We start from the raw sequence: 16,915 nt of genomic DNA, 5'->3' as shown, positions 1-16,915 counted from the left end.
CACATTGCTGATTATTTGAAAAGAAAATAAAAAGAAACCCCAGAAATCTACCCACAAAGAGCACCAGCATGATACAAGCCATAATACCTAGTACCTTAGATGATATTACTTTATAAATCATAGAAGATGGTCATGAAAGCAAGACCACAGACAGATACAGGTTTTTGAGGTTTTATTTAAAACTTCTTAGACTTTAATTTTCATGAGCCAAAATATAGACTTTGCTTTTTGTTCATTTACATTTTTATTTTTACCATTATCTACTTCCTCCAAGTCAGGTTTAGCGTTTAACTTCAATTTTTCAAGGCCTTGAGAGAAAGACAAATTCAGATATTCCGGATATGGTGATTCTGTATCCCTTCATGTTGTAAAAGTAAGATTTGCAAAAAAATTTTTTTTGTTTCAGATTTTTTTTTTTTAATGAAATGCTACACATACAATTGAGATCTTTTTGTACTCATTTCAGAGGTAGCCATTATCTTCAAGTTGGTGTGCAATCTTCCTTTGAAAGTTTTAATGCACTCCTACATACACTTGTTTACATACACAATGAATAAATGGTCTTTGGTTTTAAAATTTTACATAAATGGCATTGTAGGGTACATAACACTTTGTAATTTGCTTATGCATCAACTTTTTAAGGAAATTTTTCCATATTGATATATGTAAACTTATTTCACTTTTTTCAGTTGCTATGTTGCATTCCATTGTATGAATAATATGCCTTAATTTAGTTCCCTCTTGGGGGGGGTGGGTGGTGGTGATGGGATGAATTGGGAGATTGGGATTGATGTATATACACTAATATGTATAAAATAGATAACTAATAAGAACCTGCTGTATAAAAAAATAAAATGAAATTCAAAAAAAAATTTAGTTCCCTATTGATGGATGTTTAGGTCACCGTTTTTTTGCTTTTATAAACAATGCTTTATTGAACACCTTTCCTCATAATTCCTTATGTACATGTGGAATAATTTGAAAGTATATACTTAGAAGTGGAATTGCTGATTTATAGACTAAATACACTGTTATTTTCTATTACTTAATCATCCTTCAGAGTATACCAATTTACAATCCTATAAGCAGTGTATGAGAATTCTTATTTTTCCATACAAATTCTTATATTATCAGACTTTTTAATTTTAGCCAACCTGATGGCGATGATGTGGTAAGTAATCATTATTTCAGTTTACATTTCCCTGAGCATTAGTAAGATTGGGCAGCTTTTCATAGTTTATTTGCCATTTAGCTCTTTTCTTCTATGAATTTCTTGAAAAAAAATAATAGTAAAGGAAGGGAAGCACTAACAGTTGAAGTCCCTTTTATTCATTTGATGAGAGTGTCTTCTCTGTGGTAGGTACTGTATAGGCTCTCGAAATACAGCAGGGCATAAGATAAAGGCTCACAAGTAAAACAGAGTTTTAACAAAATGTGACACAATGTTAAAGAGGGATACTCTCAGTCTATTTCAACCAGAGCCCCAAAGGCCAAGAACAAACAATAAGTGCGGGGTACTCTTGCATCCTAGAGCCAGATGCTAAACCCTCCTGTTTCAAGCTGGGATGAGGGCTGGGGTCGGGGGGGCCCTTGAGCATAGTTTTAGGCTGCAGAGAGGAAGCCAATATAGAGAGTGAGTAAAAATACCAGAGAGGAATTAAGTCAGAAATGAAGACAAAGGGGAAATGAAGGAAATAACCCATGAAACAAGGTGTGGCCTGACCCTGTTAGCAGCAGTACAACTTAGGTATTGAGCTAACATTTTGAAGAAAGAGAACAGTATCACTTGTAGACTCCAGGGAAATTTTATTAACCTCAAGATAGTATTTTGGTAAAAATGGGAACTGACAATGTAAAATCTCTAAAACTCCCACTCCAAGTAAGATAGTTCTAGCTTAGGAAAAAATGTTACATAGCTTAAGCCATATTCTACATTACATTATTACATTACATTACACTATTCCTGGTCAGTGCTTCTATTACCATAACATTTATATATATAATAACCAGTGGGTTATTAAGAAAGACAGGTAGAACAAGCTTGCAAAATCATTTCTAAAATAAATATTTATTGACCACTGACTATGAGCTACACTCTTGTAGGTGGTGCAGTGGCAACAAACAAGTCCCTGCACCTGTTGAACTTACATTCTCTTGGCTTTTGCCTCCAATTTGGAGACATTTGTCTATAGAAGCCTCACCTAGTGATCTTGCTTCTTATGCTTTGTTCACAACTTGAAGCGCACTATGTTCATTCCTCCTACTAGTGAGTCCACAGGTGAATCTGGGTGCCCCTGATTCTTGGGACCAATGATAAAACTTAGATCTTTAAGTGTCCTCTCCAGTGCCCAGGACCAATAGATACAATGCATTAAATATTACAATAATTCTATGTGTCATATAAGGGAAAGAAAAAGATCCCAGTTCTGTGCACAGATATTACAGAAGAAAATGAAAGTCAACTCCATCAAAAATTTGTTCCAGATCCTGTTCTAAATGTTTTATATTCGTTATCTCCTTTAATCCATACAATAACTCTCTAAGGAAGATGATACTATTATCCTCATTCTAGAGATAAGTCTGGGAAAGATTAGGTAATTCCTTGGTAAAAGGCAGAGTCTATACACCATGCTACACTGCCTCTTTTCTTCCTCATCCCCAGTTAAGAAAGTGTAAGGTGTCAGAGTGCTCTAAAAACATTATCCTAGGAGATAAAGGGAGGGAGGATAAGGCCAATATGTGTGTGAAGTGCCTGCAGAACTCAGACTTCATCTCCCAAGGTGCCTGGCTACCGAAGTACCATAACAGTCACCTCAGTTCCACTTGAGTGCCCTTGAAGGCCTAACCTAACCTAAGGAGGAGTGTGTGGGGTCAGACATACTGTACGTCACTGATTATAAGATGAACCTTTCACATTTTAACATCTCCTAAGTCAAGATGTATCTTACCACCAATTAATCGATCATATCACTGTGTCATAGTTTAATTGGTAACATTTTTTTCTTGCAGTTGATGGTGGTTTTGATTCTGTGAAATATGGGGTAGATACCTTTGTGGGTGTAAGGACCAGAAGCTGAAAGAGTTCCTGCCTTATCACCCTAGTTTTCTCAGGGAAGGACCATAGGTCATCTTCTAGAATGGAAGGGAAAGTACACTGAGGCATGTGAGGAAGGAGATTGAGATTCTTTTTTTTTTTTTTTTTTTTTTTTTGCGGTACGCGGACATCTCACTGCTGTGGCCTCTCCCGCCGCGGAGCACAGGCTCAGCGGCCATGGCCCACGGGCCCAGCCGCTCTGCGGCATGTGGGATCTTCCCAGACCAGGGCACGAACCCGCATCCCCTGCATAGGCAGGCAGACCCCCAACCACTGTGCCACCAGGGAAGCCCGGAGATTGAGATTCTTGACTCCCCTCTTCCCCATACCACCATCCTCTCCCATCCTCTGTCAATTTCCAAGTCTTAGGGCTTTGGCCTTCTTAAGAGCCTGCACTGATGTGTTCACTGTGATGTCTGCAGTGCTTACTTAGCACAGTGCCTGACACATCATAGATGATCGTTACATATTTATATTAATAAATGAATGAACACATGACCAAAGAAAGTACTGAAGAGACATTGTGGGGAGTGGAAGAGGACATTAACTAGGAGCATGGGTAAGGATTACCCTGCAGACTGTTGCTCCAACTGAGGTTCAAGACTGTGTACCAGTTTGCACTGTACTGCGCATCTTTTCACTAGTTCTTGGCCTTTCATATATAGAAGTGGAGGAGTCAGAGGGCTTAATTGATTCAAATTAGGAGATTTGCAAGGTGAGTGTGATAGAGAGGCAAAAGACTGAGGATGTCTAGAGTATAGATAAGGAAATAAGTCTTCTAATGTTGCTGGAACACATCTGTGTTTACTTCTTGACCTAAAATGTGTATTTTTTTTTGCTTCTATTGTTTTAAAAACTACTTCCTGTTTCTTATTAGATCAGTTTAAACCCTTGACTATGTACTGTTTCTTTACTAGACTGTATTTAGTAACTACTGTCTAGTGAGTTAATTTTATTAACCTTTCTTTCAAAAGAAACTAATAGTGGATAAGGAAATTATAGAAATAACCTATGAAATTATTTGGTGATCTTCAAGCCATATTTTTTTCTACCTTTCAAATCACATAGATAATCATGCTATCTGAGTAACTACAAACAGTGAACCTATGTGGTTAGAGTTTAATATTGTAATGAAAGAAAATAATTAACCTGGTGGTAATTTAGTGATGAACATTATTGTTATTTTGCATAATTAGGTATATTTGGTAAATATACAAATAACTATCATTCATATCATGTAATGGATTGAATAATCTACATTCACTACACTCAGATCAGCTAAACATGTAACTGTACTTTATAACTGAATTCAGAGTAGCTCACTATCGCTGATGTGGGAAAATCTGGCTGATGTGGGAAAATCTGAATGTGCCAATTCAAGTTAACTCTGTCAATTCTAGTTCAGAGCTAGTTATTTTGTGTTAAAGATTAAGTCACATTCAGGGTTTCCCCTTCTTCCTCCCTCTTACTTCTCCTCAAGTGTAAGCTAGGTCCCTAAAGGGTCTTAGCATCTAGGCACCAAGAAAGGAGGGACATTCAGTCCTGATAGCATTCACTGTCCTTGTCCTTATTGGACTCCAGCTCAGGTAGGAAGCTGCTGTGAGGTTCCTTTTAACTGTCACTATTTAGGGTTTGTTTATTACCAAGATGATCTAGATCAGAGCTACTCAAAGTGTGGTCTGTGCGCCAGCAGCATCCATATCCCACCTAGTCTGGGAGCTTGATGGAAATTTGCATTCTCAAGACCAGCCCCAGACCTAGTGAATCCGAATCTCTGGGATTCTGCATTGTGCCCAGGAATCTGTATTTTTAAATGCTCTCCTGGTGACTCTGATGTACCCTAAAGTTTGAGAAGCTTTGTTCTAGAAGATTTTCTAACTTTCAGCTGAGATATCATGACAGGATTATAATTTTAATTACTAGCAATTATAGTTATAGATAAATAAGATGTCCCTGAGGCATGGTGAGGAATATAATGATGAGGTATTAGTCTTGATGGGAATAGAGCGGCTGAGGTAAAAAAGGAAGAGGTTTAGGTAACCATAGGACATGATGAATGCAGAAGGTACCTGGGAACATGGAATTGATAGAAAAAAGAGAATTGGGAAGGGATTGAAGGAGAAGCGTGTTTTAAATGCTTACTGTTATGACAGTTTACTAACTTCTTTTGGGCTGTGTCTAATTAAGGTTCTCTTAAAAATAAGCAATGAGGGGGTGATTTTAGGATTAGAGATTTAGATAAGTACTCTATCCAGAAAAATATTACAAAACCTTTAGATATAACTCATGCTAGTATGCAATTTCTTTTCCTTTCAAACATCTGTGCAGATCTGGACCTTCTTCCCCACCCCCCAGACATGCACACCTAAACACTTTTTTTTAATTGATAATTGTAGATTTATTCAGTGGGGTGAGAGGGGAGTGATCTGACCTCGTTCATCACCTCCTTTGGGCAGAAGTATTTGTCAGCATTGAGATCTTGTCATAACTTCATCATTTCCTTTGGGGTAGCTCAGTGGGCAAGTGCTTCTTTTAGAGGCCTTTAGTGGGAATGTTAAACAACAAACTGGTCTACTTTTGGAAAGAGAAGTTTTTAATAGAAACTTTATAAGCATTATATAATCCATTGTTTCAGTTGCAAAAGATGTCCTTTTGGAAAAGGTACTCACAGATCTTAATGTGACTTAGGAACAATAGACAATAATCTCACAAGAAAGGGAAGCAAATAATAGATTGCTATAATGAGAGACAGTCCTCCTTGGGCTTCCTATTCACTTACACATCTTGCTAGGTATGCGAAGAATCAAGAATGTAAGGCCCTGACCACCCTTTTTTTCCCCTAATTTTTTTTTTTTTTTTTTTTTTGCGGTACGTGGGCCTCTCACTGCTGTGGCCTCTCCCGTCGCTCCAGATGCACAGGCCCAGCAGCCATGGCTCACGGGCCCAGCCACTCTGTGGCATGTGGGATCTTCCCGGACCGGGGCACGAACCCATGTCCCCTGCATTGGCAGGCGGACTCTCAACCACTGAGCCACCAGGGAAGCCCTTCCCCTAATTTTAAAAAAACTGAGACTTTACTTTTTTAGAGCAGTTTTAAGTTCACAGCAAAATTGAGGGGTTGGTACAGAGATTTCCCATACAATCCCTACCCTCACACATGTATAGCCTCCCCCATTATCAACAGCTCCAGCCAGAGTGGTACATGTGTTACAGCTGATGAACATACATTGATACATACGTCATAATCACCCAAAGTCCATTGTTTACATTATGGTTCACTCTCAGTGTTGTACATTCTGTGGGTTTGGACAAATGTATAATGACATGTATCCACTATTACAGTATAATACAGAGTATTTTCACTGCCCTAAAAATCCTCTGTGCTCTGCCTATTCATCCCTCTCTCCCCCCAAACCCCTGGCAACCTCTGATCTTTATACTGTCTCCACTGTTTTGCCTTTTCTAGAATGTCATACAGTTGGAATCATAGTATGTAGCCTGTATTGGCTTCTTTTACTTAGTAATGTGCATTTAAGTTTCCTCCATATCTCTTCATGGCTTAATAGTGCATTTCATTTTAGTGCTGAATAAAATCCATTGTCTGGATATACCACAATTTATTTATCCATTCACCTACTGAAGGACATCTTGGTTGCTTCCAAGTTATGGCAATGATGAAGACAGCTGCTGTAACCATCCATGTACAGGTTTTTGAGTGGACATGAGTTTTCATCTCATTTAGGGAAATACCAGAGCACTTGATTGCTGGATTGTATGGTTAAGAGTATGTTTAGATATGTAAAAAGCCTCCAAATTGTATTCCAAAGTGGCTGTACCATTTTGCATTCCCACAAGCAATGAATGAGAGTTCCTGTTGCTCCACATCCTCCCCAGTGTTTGGTGTTGTCGGTATTCTGGATTTTGACCATTCTAATAGGTGTGTAGTGGTACCTCGTTGTTTTAGTTTACATTTCTCTAATGACATATGATGTGAAGGATCTTTTCATATGCTTATTTTCCATCTGCATATCTTCTTTGGTGAGGTATCTGTTAAGGTCTTTGGCTCATTTTTAAATGAGATTGTTCATTTTCTTATGGTTGAGTTTTAAGAGTTCTTTGTATATTTTGGATAGCCGTCCTTTTTCAGATGTGTATTTTGCAAATACTTTCAGTCTGTAGCTTCTCATTTTCTTGACATTATCTTTCACAGAGCAGAAGCTTATCAATTATTTCTTTCATGGATCATGCCTTTGGTATTGTATTTAAAAAGTCATTGCCATACCCAAATTTATCTAGATTTTCTCCTATGTTATCTTCTAGGAGCTTCATAGTTTTACATTTTATATTTAGATCTGTGACCCAATTTGAGTTAATTTTTGTGACGGGGGTAAGGTCTGTGTAGCCACTCTTTATCCAGGCCATTTCTCTGTTTTGTGGTGAGAAGCCTTGAGGAATGAGGTAGTGTTCCCCTTCTGGACCAACAGCAGATTTGGTTACTGCTTGCTATAAAAGCGGGGGATTCCCTAAGCTCAGTGTTGCTTTCTTTGAAATGCAGCTCACTGCGAATGTAAGAGTGTCTGGGCCCTAGGCATTGCCCTTGTGGGTCCTGAAGTCAAGGAGAACCAACATAAAAAAGCTGGTGATCACATTGCTTAATTTGCTGTGAGTAATAAAGTCCTCGGTCTCTTACACAAAAATCGTGTGTCTTCTGCCAGCAACCATGAAACAGGAACAGATTAATTCATTAGCTTGTATGTTGGGTAAAATCAAATTACAAACTGACGATTATATGGTGAGAATTAGAGAGCTTTTAGCCTCTGAAGGGGGATTTGTTCAAGGGTTTCCCAAAGAAGGTTGTTAGAAAGAGAACAAAAACAGGGGGTTGTAGTAGGGTGTATAGGATATTGAGAAGTTAAAATATATATATTTGAGGGTATGTTTTATGTCATAGGTGGCTATACACATATATCTCTTATATAGACAGTTCTCCAAGTTGTTTTGGAAAAGGAGAAGGCAATATTCCTTTTCTAATAGCTCTGTTAATCTTGTCTTAAAATGGGTTTAAGTTGTTTCAAGGGGTTATAAACAGTGGCACAGCAGATCTCCATAATCTGTGCAAGTGACCCATGTAATCAGATGGCACGCTTTACTGCCAAGGTAAATTTAGCTTGTTTCATTTGGGGGGCAGTGACATTTGCTATTTAGGCTTTCTTTCTTTTTTTTTTTTTCTTTTTAATATATCTTCAGACCAAAGTCTGTAACAGTAACTTTTCCATATCACGGGAGGATGTAAAACCCTGGGGTAGAAAGTGTTCAGGTGAAAGAAGAATGAGTTAGTAGGCTAGGGGTGTGGAGGGCAGCTAGTTAGAGAGTTCCAAGTAAAGGATTGTAAGAGATCATATATATTACTGCTTCCATCCTGCTGTTTCCTTGTCCCTTGATTTGTTGGCTGTCTCCTTGAACATAATGAAGTTAGAATACACATTCCACAGTCACATGAATTGCAGCTTTTCAGAGAGATGAGCCACAGAACAATTTTATTCTAAACTGATGTCATTAGATTCTAGAATCTGCTATCATTATATTCTGTGTTATTGCCATGTTAGTTCTACATGCAGCTTAAGCATTCAGCTTCTAACCTGTTCCACCTACACAGGGCATTTTACGGCTTAAAGATGATGGCTTAGAAAGGAAGGGAGAGATTTACTTTGGATTAAATTCAGTATGGGACAATGCTTAAGGTAAGCCTTTAAAAATAAAAAAACACTTCTCCATATGTTTCATGTGCTAAAGAACATTGAAATACTCATAAACCAAGCTTTAATGTTTCCTTTAGTTTCCCACAATAACTGAATATCTGGAATATCTGGATATTTATCTGGAATATTCTCTCCAGAGAGGTTCTGCTTTATCCATGGTTAATATTTTAAAACGTGTTAGTCAGCAGGGTATACATTTATTGTACTTATTAGCCCCTTTAAATATAGTAGTTTAATAGTCTCAAACAGATATTATAACTTAATTATTTTCAAAACAGGGAAGTTCTACCTTTACCTTCAGGGAATCCTTTTGTTTTGGTGCCCTCTCATATGTTTTCCCTTACTTTTCTTTGTGCCTGCTTCCCTGAGTCTTTCAATTTATCTTCCAAGGTTTAATATAGTGGGCAGGTACTGTGTAGGTAGTTAGAAATAATCTTTTAGACTTAGGCATTCTTTTGGATACATCTATGTGGCTACCAACTTCAGCTGTCTTAATTTCTTACATTGTTTCCATATTGATAAGGTGGCCATTCTTCAGGAGGCTTGGCAGGTTTCCACCTGTACTCCCTATTTTTTCCCCTCATTTGACACTTCTCTCACTCTAGCTGCTGCAAAGAGGACCAGAGCTTCCAAACAAAATGTCCTGCAGATCAAGTTTCTTCAGACCCCCTGCACCCTGGAGCCTCTTCTATTATTCAACCACCAGAATCTCTTGATTTTAAAACAGCTCATCCTCCTTTCATGCATAGAGCCAGTTCACCTAGAGGAAGTAAAATTGCCTCTTCTTCATCAAATACGTCTTCTTACTCATCTTTCTTTGGAAGAAGACATTCTTTATTTGCTAAATTTCAGAAAAGCAGTGCTTCCCTTCATTCTGGACAAAGTAGAGCTAACTTTGATTCTGAAGAAAAAAGAAGCTTCAGTGATTTAAAATCGCCCTCAGAACATTTTCGCTTTAGATCCAGAAGTCTTTTCTCTGCCCCAAAACTAAATATAATTTCCTGTTATGAGAGTGCTAGTAAATTTTTGGATCCTCAATCAAGAAGTCAATGCATATTTAATCCAAATGAAATTGAAATCATTTCTAAAAACTTGAGTATTACTGATGCTGGAAAATATATAAGCTCTTATTCTCCTGAATATAACACTAAATATTTTATGAATTCTGAAACAAATGCTAATTCCTCAGCCTGTCGGAACACTGTCGCTAACATCTATCAAAGCACAGCGACCATGCTTACTCTTCCAACTACTACTTCCTATTCCTCTCAACAACGTGGAGTTGCCAGTGATATTCAAGAAAGAGAGCAGTTAAGGAACAATTCCTTTCATCCTGTTTTTCAAAGTCGCAGTAGAAATAATTCTCCAGCTATGTTGCAACATCATCCCTCTCAAAGTGTAACTTTCCCTGTTCTCCGTAATGTTGGATTTACTTCGTTTTATAAAAATGCTACCCCACCTCAAAATGGAGTTACCTCAGATCCCTTTGAAGATGAAAACAATGCTATCTCATCTAAAGATGAAGACAAATCTTCACCTAATGAAATTCCTGAAATAAGGTCACCTCAGACTTTACCCTCTCTTAGAAGGGCAGCTCAGATCAGAAGCTTTCCCACCAGGCATACTATATAGTCTGTAGAAATCACTGCTCAGTTTTCATAGAGGTCTCCTCCCTTACTAAACTTCACTGCATATTCTGAAAAAGAGCTCTACATTGCAGTCTAAATTTAACTTTAATTTCCATATTTTTTGAAAGATAGTTGGTTAACATTATTGGAGTATGGAAATCAAAGATTGTTCATCTGTTTCAGGCTTTTAACAGATTTACTGCTTATAGATTGACTAGTCCCAAATTTATGAGTGACTATTGTCATACTTTTGTGGTCTGAAAATAACATCAAGCTTTAGATCTTCTAAATGTATTACAGTCTTTGAGGGTTTAACATCTTTTATTCTACTCTAATCATTAAAATAGTATTCCTCTATAATCTATAGAGCTATATTCATCAGTTCACAAATTCCCATTTATATCAGCCTTGCTAGCTATAGCTCATGCCAGACATCCCACTGATAGACAATGTTTTTACTAGTACAAGGATCAAATCATAAGTAAAAACATATTGTAGTGGAAATAGGCAGAATATGTTGAAACCAGATATTTTAATTAGTTTTAATACACGTTAGTTTATGTATATGTCTGAGAATTCAGAAAACTCTGAAATCAGAGTTTGTCTTTTTATTTGTAAAAGTGAAAATTTTCAGGTTTTTTCCCGAAATTTTTATAAAATTTTTATTTTAAAAAGTGTCTCCAAAATTTTATTTTTGATGTGAAAATTTAAATTTTTTCCATTATATTAAGCAAAGTTTATAAATATATTTATCACAATAACAAATAGAAAATGCATATAAGCAATTAAAAATACTTAGAATATAATTGGGCTTTGTAGAGGAAAGAAATTTGTATTATTTTCAATTATTTGTCATAATAAAATGCCCGCTAAATTTATATCATTGTGCTAAGATATTTTTCCTTTTGTGTTTTCCTCCTCCTTTTAGCATGTATCATAATTTTTTTTCTATTTTAATTTTTTAGTTGTGGTGAAATACACATAAAATTTATCATCTTAACCATTTTTAAGTTCACTGGCATTAAGTATATTCATATTGTCATACAACCATCATGATCATCTATCTTTAGAACTCTTTTCATGTTGTAAAGGTGAAATTCTACACCCATTAAGCAATAACTCCCCCATCTTCTCTTCCCCTAGCCTCTGACAACTACTATTCTACTTTCTGTCTCTGTAAATTTGATTCCTCTAGGTACCCTATATAAGTGGAATTATATAGTATTTGTCTTTTGGGGACTGGCTTATTTCACTCAGCATAGTGTTCTCAAGGTTCATCCATATTGTAGCATGTGTTAGAATTTCCTTCTTTTTTAAGGCCGAATAGTATTCCATTGTATGTATATACCACATTTTGCTTAGTCATTCATCTGTTGATGGCCACTTTGGTTGCTTCTACCTTTTGGCTATTGTGAATAATGCTGCTATGAACATGAGTGTATAAATATCTCTTCCAGACCCTGCTTTCAATTCTTTTGGTTATATACCCAGAATTATATGTTAATTCTATTTTTAATTGTTTGAGGAACTGCCATGCTTTTTTCCATAGTAACTGCACCATTTTATATTCCTCTAAGAGTGCACAAGGATTCTAATTTCTTCACATCCTTGCCAACACTTGTTTTTTGGTTTTTTGATAATAACCATCTTAATGAGTGTGAGGTGGTATCTCATTGTGGTTTTGATATGCATTTTCTCCCATTGTGTGGGTTACCTTTCATTGTTGATTGCATCCTTCGATGCGCAGAAGTTTTTAATTTTGATGTTCAGTTTATTTTTTTATTTTGTTGCCTGTGCTTTTGGTGTCATATCCAAGAAATCATTGCCAAATACAATGCCATGAAGCTTTTCCTCTATGTCTTCTCCTAAGAGTTTTATAGTTTTAGATTTTACACTTAGGTCTTTGATCCATTTTGAGTTAATTTGTGTATATAGTATAAGGTAGGGATGCAACATCATTCTTTTACATGTGAATATCCCGTTTTCCCAGCACCATTTCTTTAAGAGACTGTTCTTTCCCATTGAATGCTCTTAGCACCCATGTCAAAAGTCATTTGACCGGGTATGTGAGTGTTTACTTCTGCACTCTCTATTCTATTTCTTTTATGTATATGTCTGACTTTATGCCATTACACACCATTTTGATTACTGTAACTTTGTAATAAGTTTTAAGATCAGGAAGTGTAAGACCTCTAACTTTGTTTTTTCAAGATGTTTGGTGGAATTCACCAGTGAAGCCATGTGACCCTAGGCTTTTCCTTGCTGGGAGGTTTTTGATAACTGACTCAGTCTCTTTGCTGGTTATAGATCTGTTCAGATTTTCTGTTTCTCCCTGATGCAGTATTGGTATGTTGTATGTTTCTAGGAATTTGTCCATTTCAACTAGATCATCCAGTTGTTGACATACTATCCTTCACTGTAGTCTCTTATAATCCTTTTTATTTTTGTAAAATTGGTAGTGATATACCCTGTTTCATTTCTGATTTTAATTATTTGATTCTCCTCTCCTCTTAGTCAAGCTTAAGGTTTGTCAATTTTGTTAATCTTTGAAGAACCAGCTCTTGGTTTCATTGATTTTATGTTTTTTTACCCTCTATTATGTTTATTTCTGATCTAATCTTTATTTCTTTCCTGCTAGCTTTGGGTTTAGTTTGCTCTTTTTCTAGTTCCTTAAGGTGTAAATTTAGGTTGTTGATCTGAGACCTTTCTTTTTAATGTCAGTATTTTACAGCTATAAGTTTCCCCCTTAGCACTGCTTTCACTACACGTTATACACTTTGATATGTTGTGTTTTCATTTTCTTTTGACACAAGATAACTTGCTAATTTCCCTTGTGATTTCTTCTTTGACCCATTGGTTGTTTAATAGTGTGTTGTTTAATTTCCACACATTTGTGGATTTTCCAGTTTTCCTTCTACTGTTGATTTTTAGTTTCATCTCATTACAATCAGAAAAGATACTTTGTATGATTTTCATCTTTTAAAATTTATTAAGACTTGTTTTTCTTTTAATATTGTGCTAACAGGACCTGCAGTTCCGTGCTAAGTAGAAGCAGCAATATTGGACATCCTTTTCTATTTCTGATTTTAAGAAGAATGCTTATAATGTTTCATCATTACATATGAACTGTATTGTAGTTTTTGGTTTATATCTATTATAAGAAGTTCTATTCCTTGTTTATTCATTTGGTATTTCTTTTGTGCTGAAATGGTGTTGAATTTACTGAAAAAAATGTTTTTGGTAACTGCTAAAACGATCATACAGTTTTTCTCTTTTTATCTGTTATGCTAGAGAAATTTTCTAATGTTAACTGTGCTTGTAATTAGTGAGATAAACTCAATTTGGTTACAATGTATTCTCTCATGTGTGTTGAAGTTTTTTGGTTGATATTTTGGAGGATTTTTGCATCTATGTTTATATGTGAAATTGGCCTATAGTTTTCATTTCCTATTATACTATACTTGTTTGGTTTTGGTATTAGTTTTACTAGCTTCATAAAATGAGGTGAGAAATGTTTCCTCTTTTTCAATTCCTTAGAAGAATTTGAGTAATTCTTTGCATATATTGATAGAACTCACTATATAGCTATCTGTGTCCCCCCCCTTCTGTCTATCTCTCTCTCTCTCTCTCTCTGTCTCTTTCTGATTTAATTTATTTAATGGCTATAAGAATATTCAATTTTTTTCTTATAAAAATAACATCTTTTTTGAGATATTAATCATATACCATAAAATCACCCTTCTAAATTGTACAATGTAGTGGGTCTTAGTTTAAATAATATTGTCTGATATTAAACCAGTTACTCTCTTTTAGTTATTATTTTCTTACTATATCTCAGGTGCATAGAATTGGACTAAAAATTGTCTTTAGCTCATGCAAACACTGATTGCTGGTGCATGCATGTGCCACTTTTACTCATTTATTTAGTTTGTTATTATAAATAATGTAATAAGCATCTATGAAACCATTTGGCTCCCTGCCTCCCCTCACCTGAGGGTAACCATCATCCTGAGTCTATACTCTATATTGTTCATTCCTCGCTGTCCTTTTTATATAATTTTATTGCATATGTGTATATTCCTTAAAAATAACATTGAATTTTGATTGTTTTATGAAAAGGGGATCATGTTGGATATAATTTTAAGAGCTTATTTTTCCACTTAATATAAGTTTGTTAAGAGTCTTCCCTATTTTGCACATCACTGTATTTCTTTCATTTTGACTGTTGGGTAATATTCATCCACTCTCTTGACTGGGCATTTCAGTTGTTTCCTGGGGTTTGCTATTGTGAAAGTACTGTTGTCTATATTCTTACACCTACCTCCTTTTGTACATGTGCCAGAGACTTGGTTACTGAGTCCTCAGATATGTGAAAGTTCAATATTAATAGATGATGCCAAAGCGCTTTCCCAGCTGGTTTCACCAGTTTACATTCACATCAGATCCATGGATTGATTTCCTCTCCAACATATAGTATTGTCAGATTTTTAAATTTTGTAAATGAAACAGGTCTCAATAATATCTCTCTGTGGTCCTGATTTGTATTTCTCTGATTGCTAGTGAATGTTGAACATCTTTTCTTACGTTTATTGGCTATATGTATTTTTTCATTTGGGAAAACCTCTTTTGAGCTTATTTCTGTTGCATTTATTGTGTTTTTTCATTGAATTTTAGAAAATATTTATGTATTCTTGATATTAATGTTCTCCAGTTGTACATGTTACAAAATATCTATTCCTGGTTTTTAATTTGTGTTTTTGCAGTTTTGAAAATATCTTTTGATTAGCAACAGTTTTTCATTTTAATATAGTCAAATTGGTTAATCATTCATAATTAATAATCATTAATAATCATTTATAGCTAATGCTTTTGTATTTTGGTTAAGAAAATTTCTTGCCCCAAAGACTAAAAGTTATTCACCTATATTTTCCATTTAGAGTTTAAAAAATTATTTTTAACACTTAATTCCTTATACCATCCTTATACCCTTAGAGTTACTTTTAATATTATAAGACAGAGATTCAACTTCAACTTTTTCCGTAGAGATAACCATTTTTTTCCAGCTCAGTCTGTTAACTTCTCACTAATCTGACATGTCACATCTGTCATATACCACACTTTCATTTGCATATGAGGCTGTTTCTTGGCTCTCTTCTGTTCTGTCAGTCACTCATCTATCCTTGTACCAATAGCACACTGTCTTTAATTATTATAGCTGCATGATAGGTCCTAATATTTGGTGAGGTAAGTCTTCTCTCCCTGCTGTCTTTCTTAACAGTGCTTTGACTATTCTCGGCTCTTTACCTTTTCATGTAACTTTTAGAATCATCTTATTAAATTCTATGAATTTCTGGTGAGGTTTATAAAATTGGAATTACATTGAATTAATCTGGAGAGAATTTACTTATTTATAATATCAGTTGTTTCTAGCCATGAACATGATATATTTTTCCATGAATTTAGGTTCTTTTATAAACAGCTTTTAATATATCTTTTATGATATTCTCCATAGAATTTTTACATATGTTTTATTAGATTTATTCCTGGGTGTCTGATATTCTCTGAGATCATTGTAAGTAAAGTATTTTATATAATTTTGTTTTTTAGGCTTTTTGCTGCTAATATATTAAAAATGAAACTCACTTTCATATTTTAATCTTATATGCAGCCGACCTGGTAAACTCTATTAGTCTCATAATTTGTAGGGTTTTTTAAAATATGTTCTATGTAAATAATCATATCATCTGCAATAATATGAAGGTTATGTTTGAACAAGGGTGTGAAACAGGTGAGGAAGTAAATTATGTGGATATCCAGTGGAGAACATAGCAGGCAGAAGGACAGCAAATACAGATGTTAAAGCAGGAACATGGCTGATGTGTTCAAGGAATGTCAAGGAAGCCAGAGTTCCTGGAGTGCTGAGCAAGCAGGAGAGTGGTAGGAGATGAGGTCAGAGGTATTGGACTAGATTATGTAGGGTCTTGTAGACAACTCTAAGGACTTAGGTTTTTACTCTGATTTGGTCATCCACTGGAAGGTTTTGAGCAAAGGGTGACATGATCTGAGTCAGCTTTTTAAAGGACCATTCTGGCTCCTATGTTGAGAATAAACTACAATGGTCAAGAACTAAAGCAGGGAGGCATGATAGGAGGCCATTGCAATAATCCAGGTAACGTGATGGTGGTCTAGACCAGGGGAGTAGTGGGTAAAGGTGGTGAGAGGTGGCTGGGTTCTGGATATATTTTGAAGATAGAACTAACAGGAATTTCTGAAGGTTGCTTAGGAGAGACAAAGAAGTCAAGGATGATTCTAAGTTTTTTGGTTTGAGCAATTAGAAGAATGAAGTTGCCACTGATAATGTTGAAGAAGTTGAGCATCATTTCACGTAGTGTCTTCTTTGTAAGGACTTTGAAGGAAATTTGAGTCTTATTATT

The 16,915-nt window shown here is 35.6% G+C and overlaps 1 protein-coding gene across 1 annotated transcript in view; it reads left to right on the top strand.

Annotated features, from left to right (window-relative positions):
- The first annotated feature begins 8,706 nt into the window (after positions 1–8,706).
- RMDN2 (regulator of microtubule dynamics 2) overlaps positions 8,707–16,915 on the top strand; it is a 48,115-nt gene continuing 39,906 nt past the window's right edge. The window contains exons 1-2 of the mRNA XM_065891159.1: positions 8,707–8,835; positions 9,459–10,163. Of these exons, the coding sequence (XP_065747231.1) occupies positions 8,819–8,835; positions 9,459–10,163 (722 nt within the window). The 5' untranslated portion in view covers positions 8,707–8,818. The remainder of the gene's footprint in view (positions 8,836–9,458; positions 10,164–16,915) is intronic.

Source organism: Phocoena phocoena, chromosome 14 (assembly GCF_963924675.1).
Source record: "Phocoena phocoena chromosome 14, mPhoPho1.1, whole genome shotgun sequence".
Lineage (NCBI taxonomy): Eukaryota > Metazoa > Chordata > Mammalia > Artiodactyla > Phocoenidae > Phocoena > Phocoena phocoena.
The sequence above is the reverse complement of the archived record's forward strand: the minus strand, read 5'-3'. Positions and strand labels throughout refer to the sequence as shown.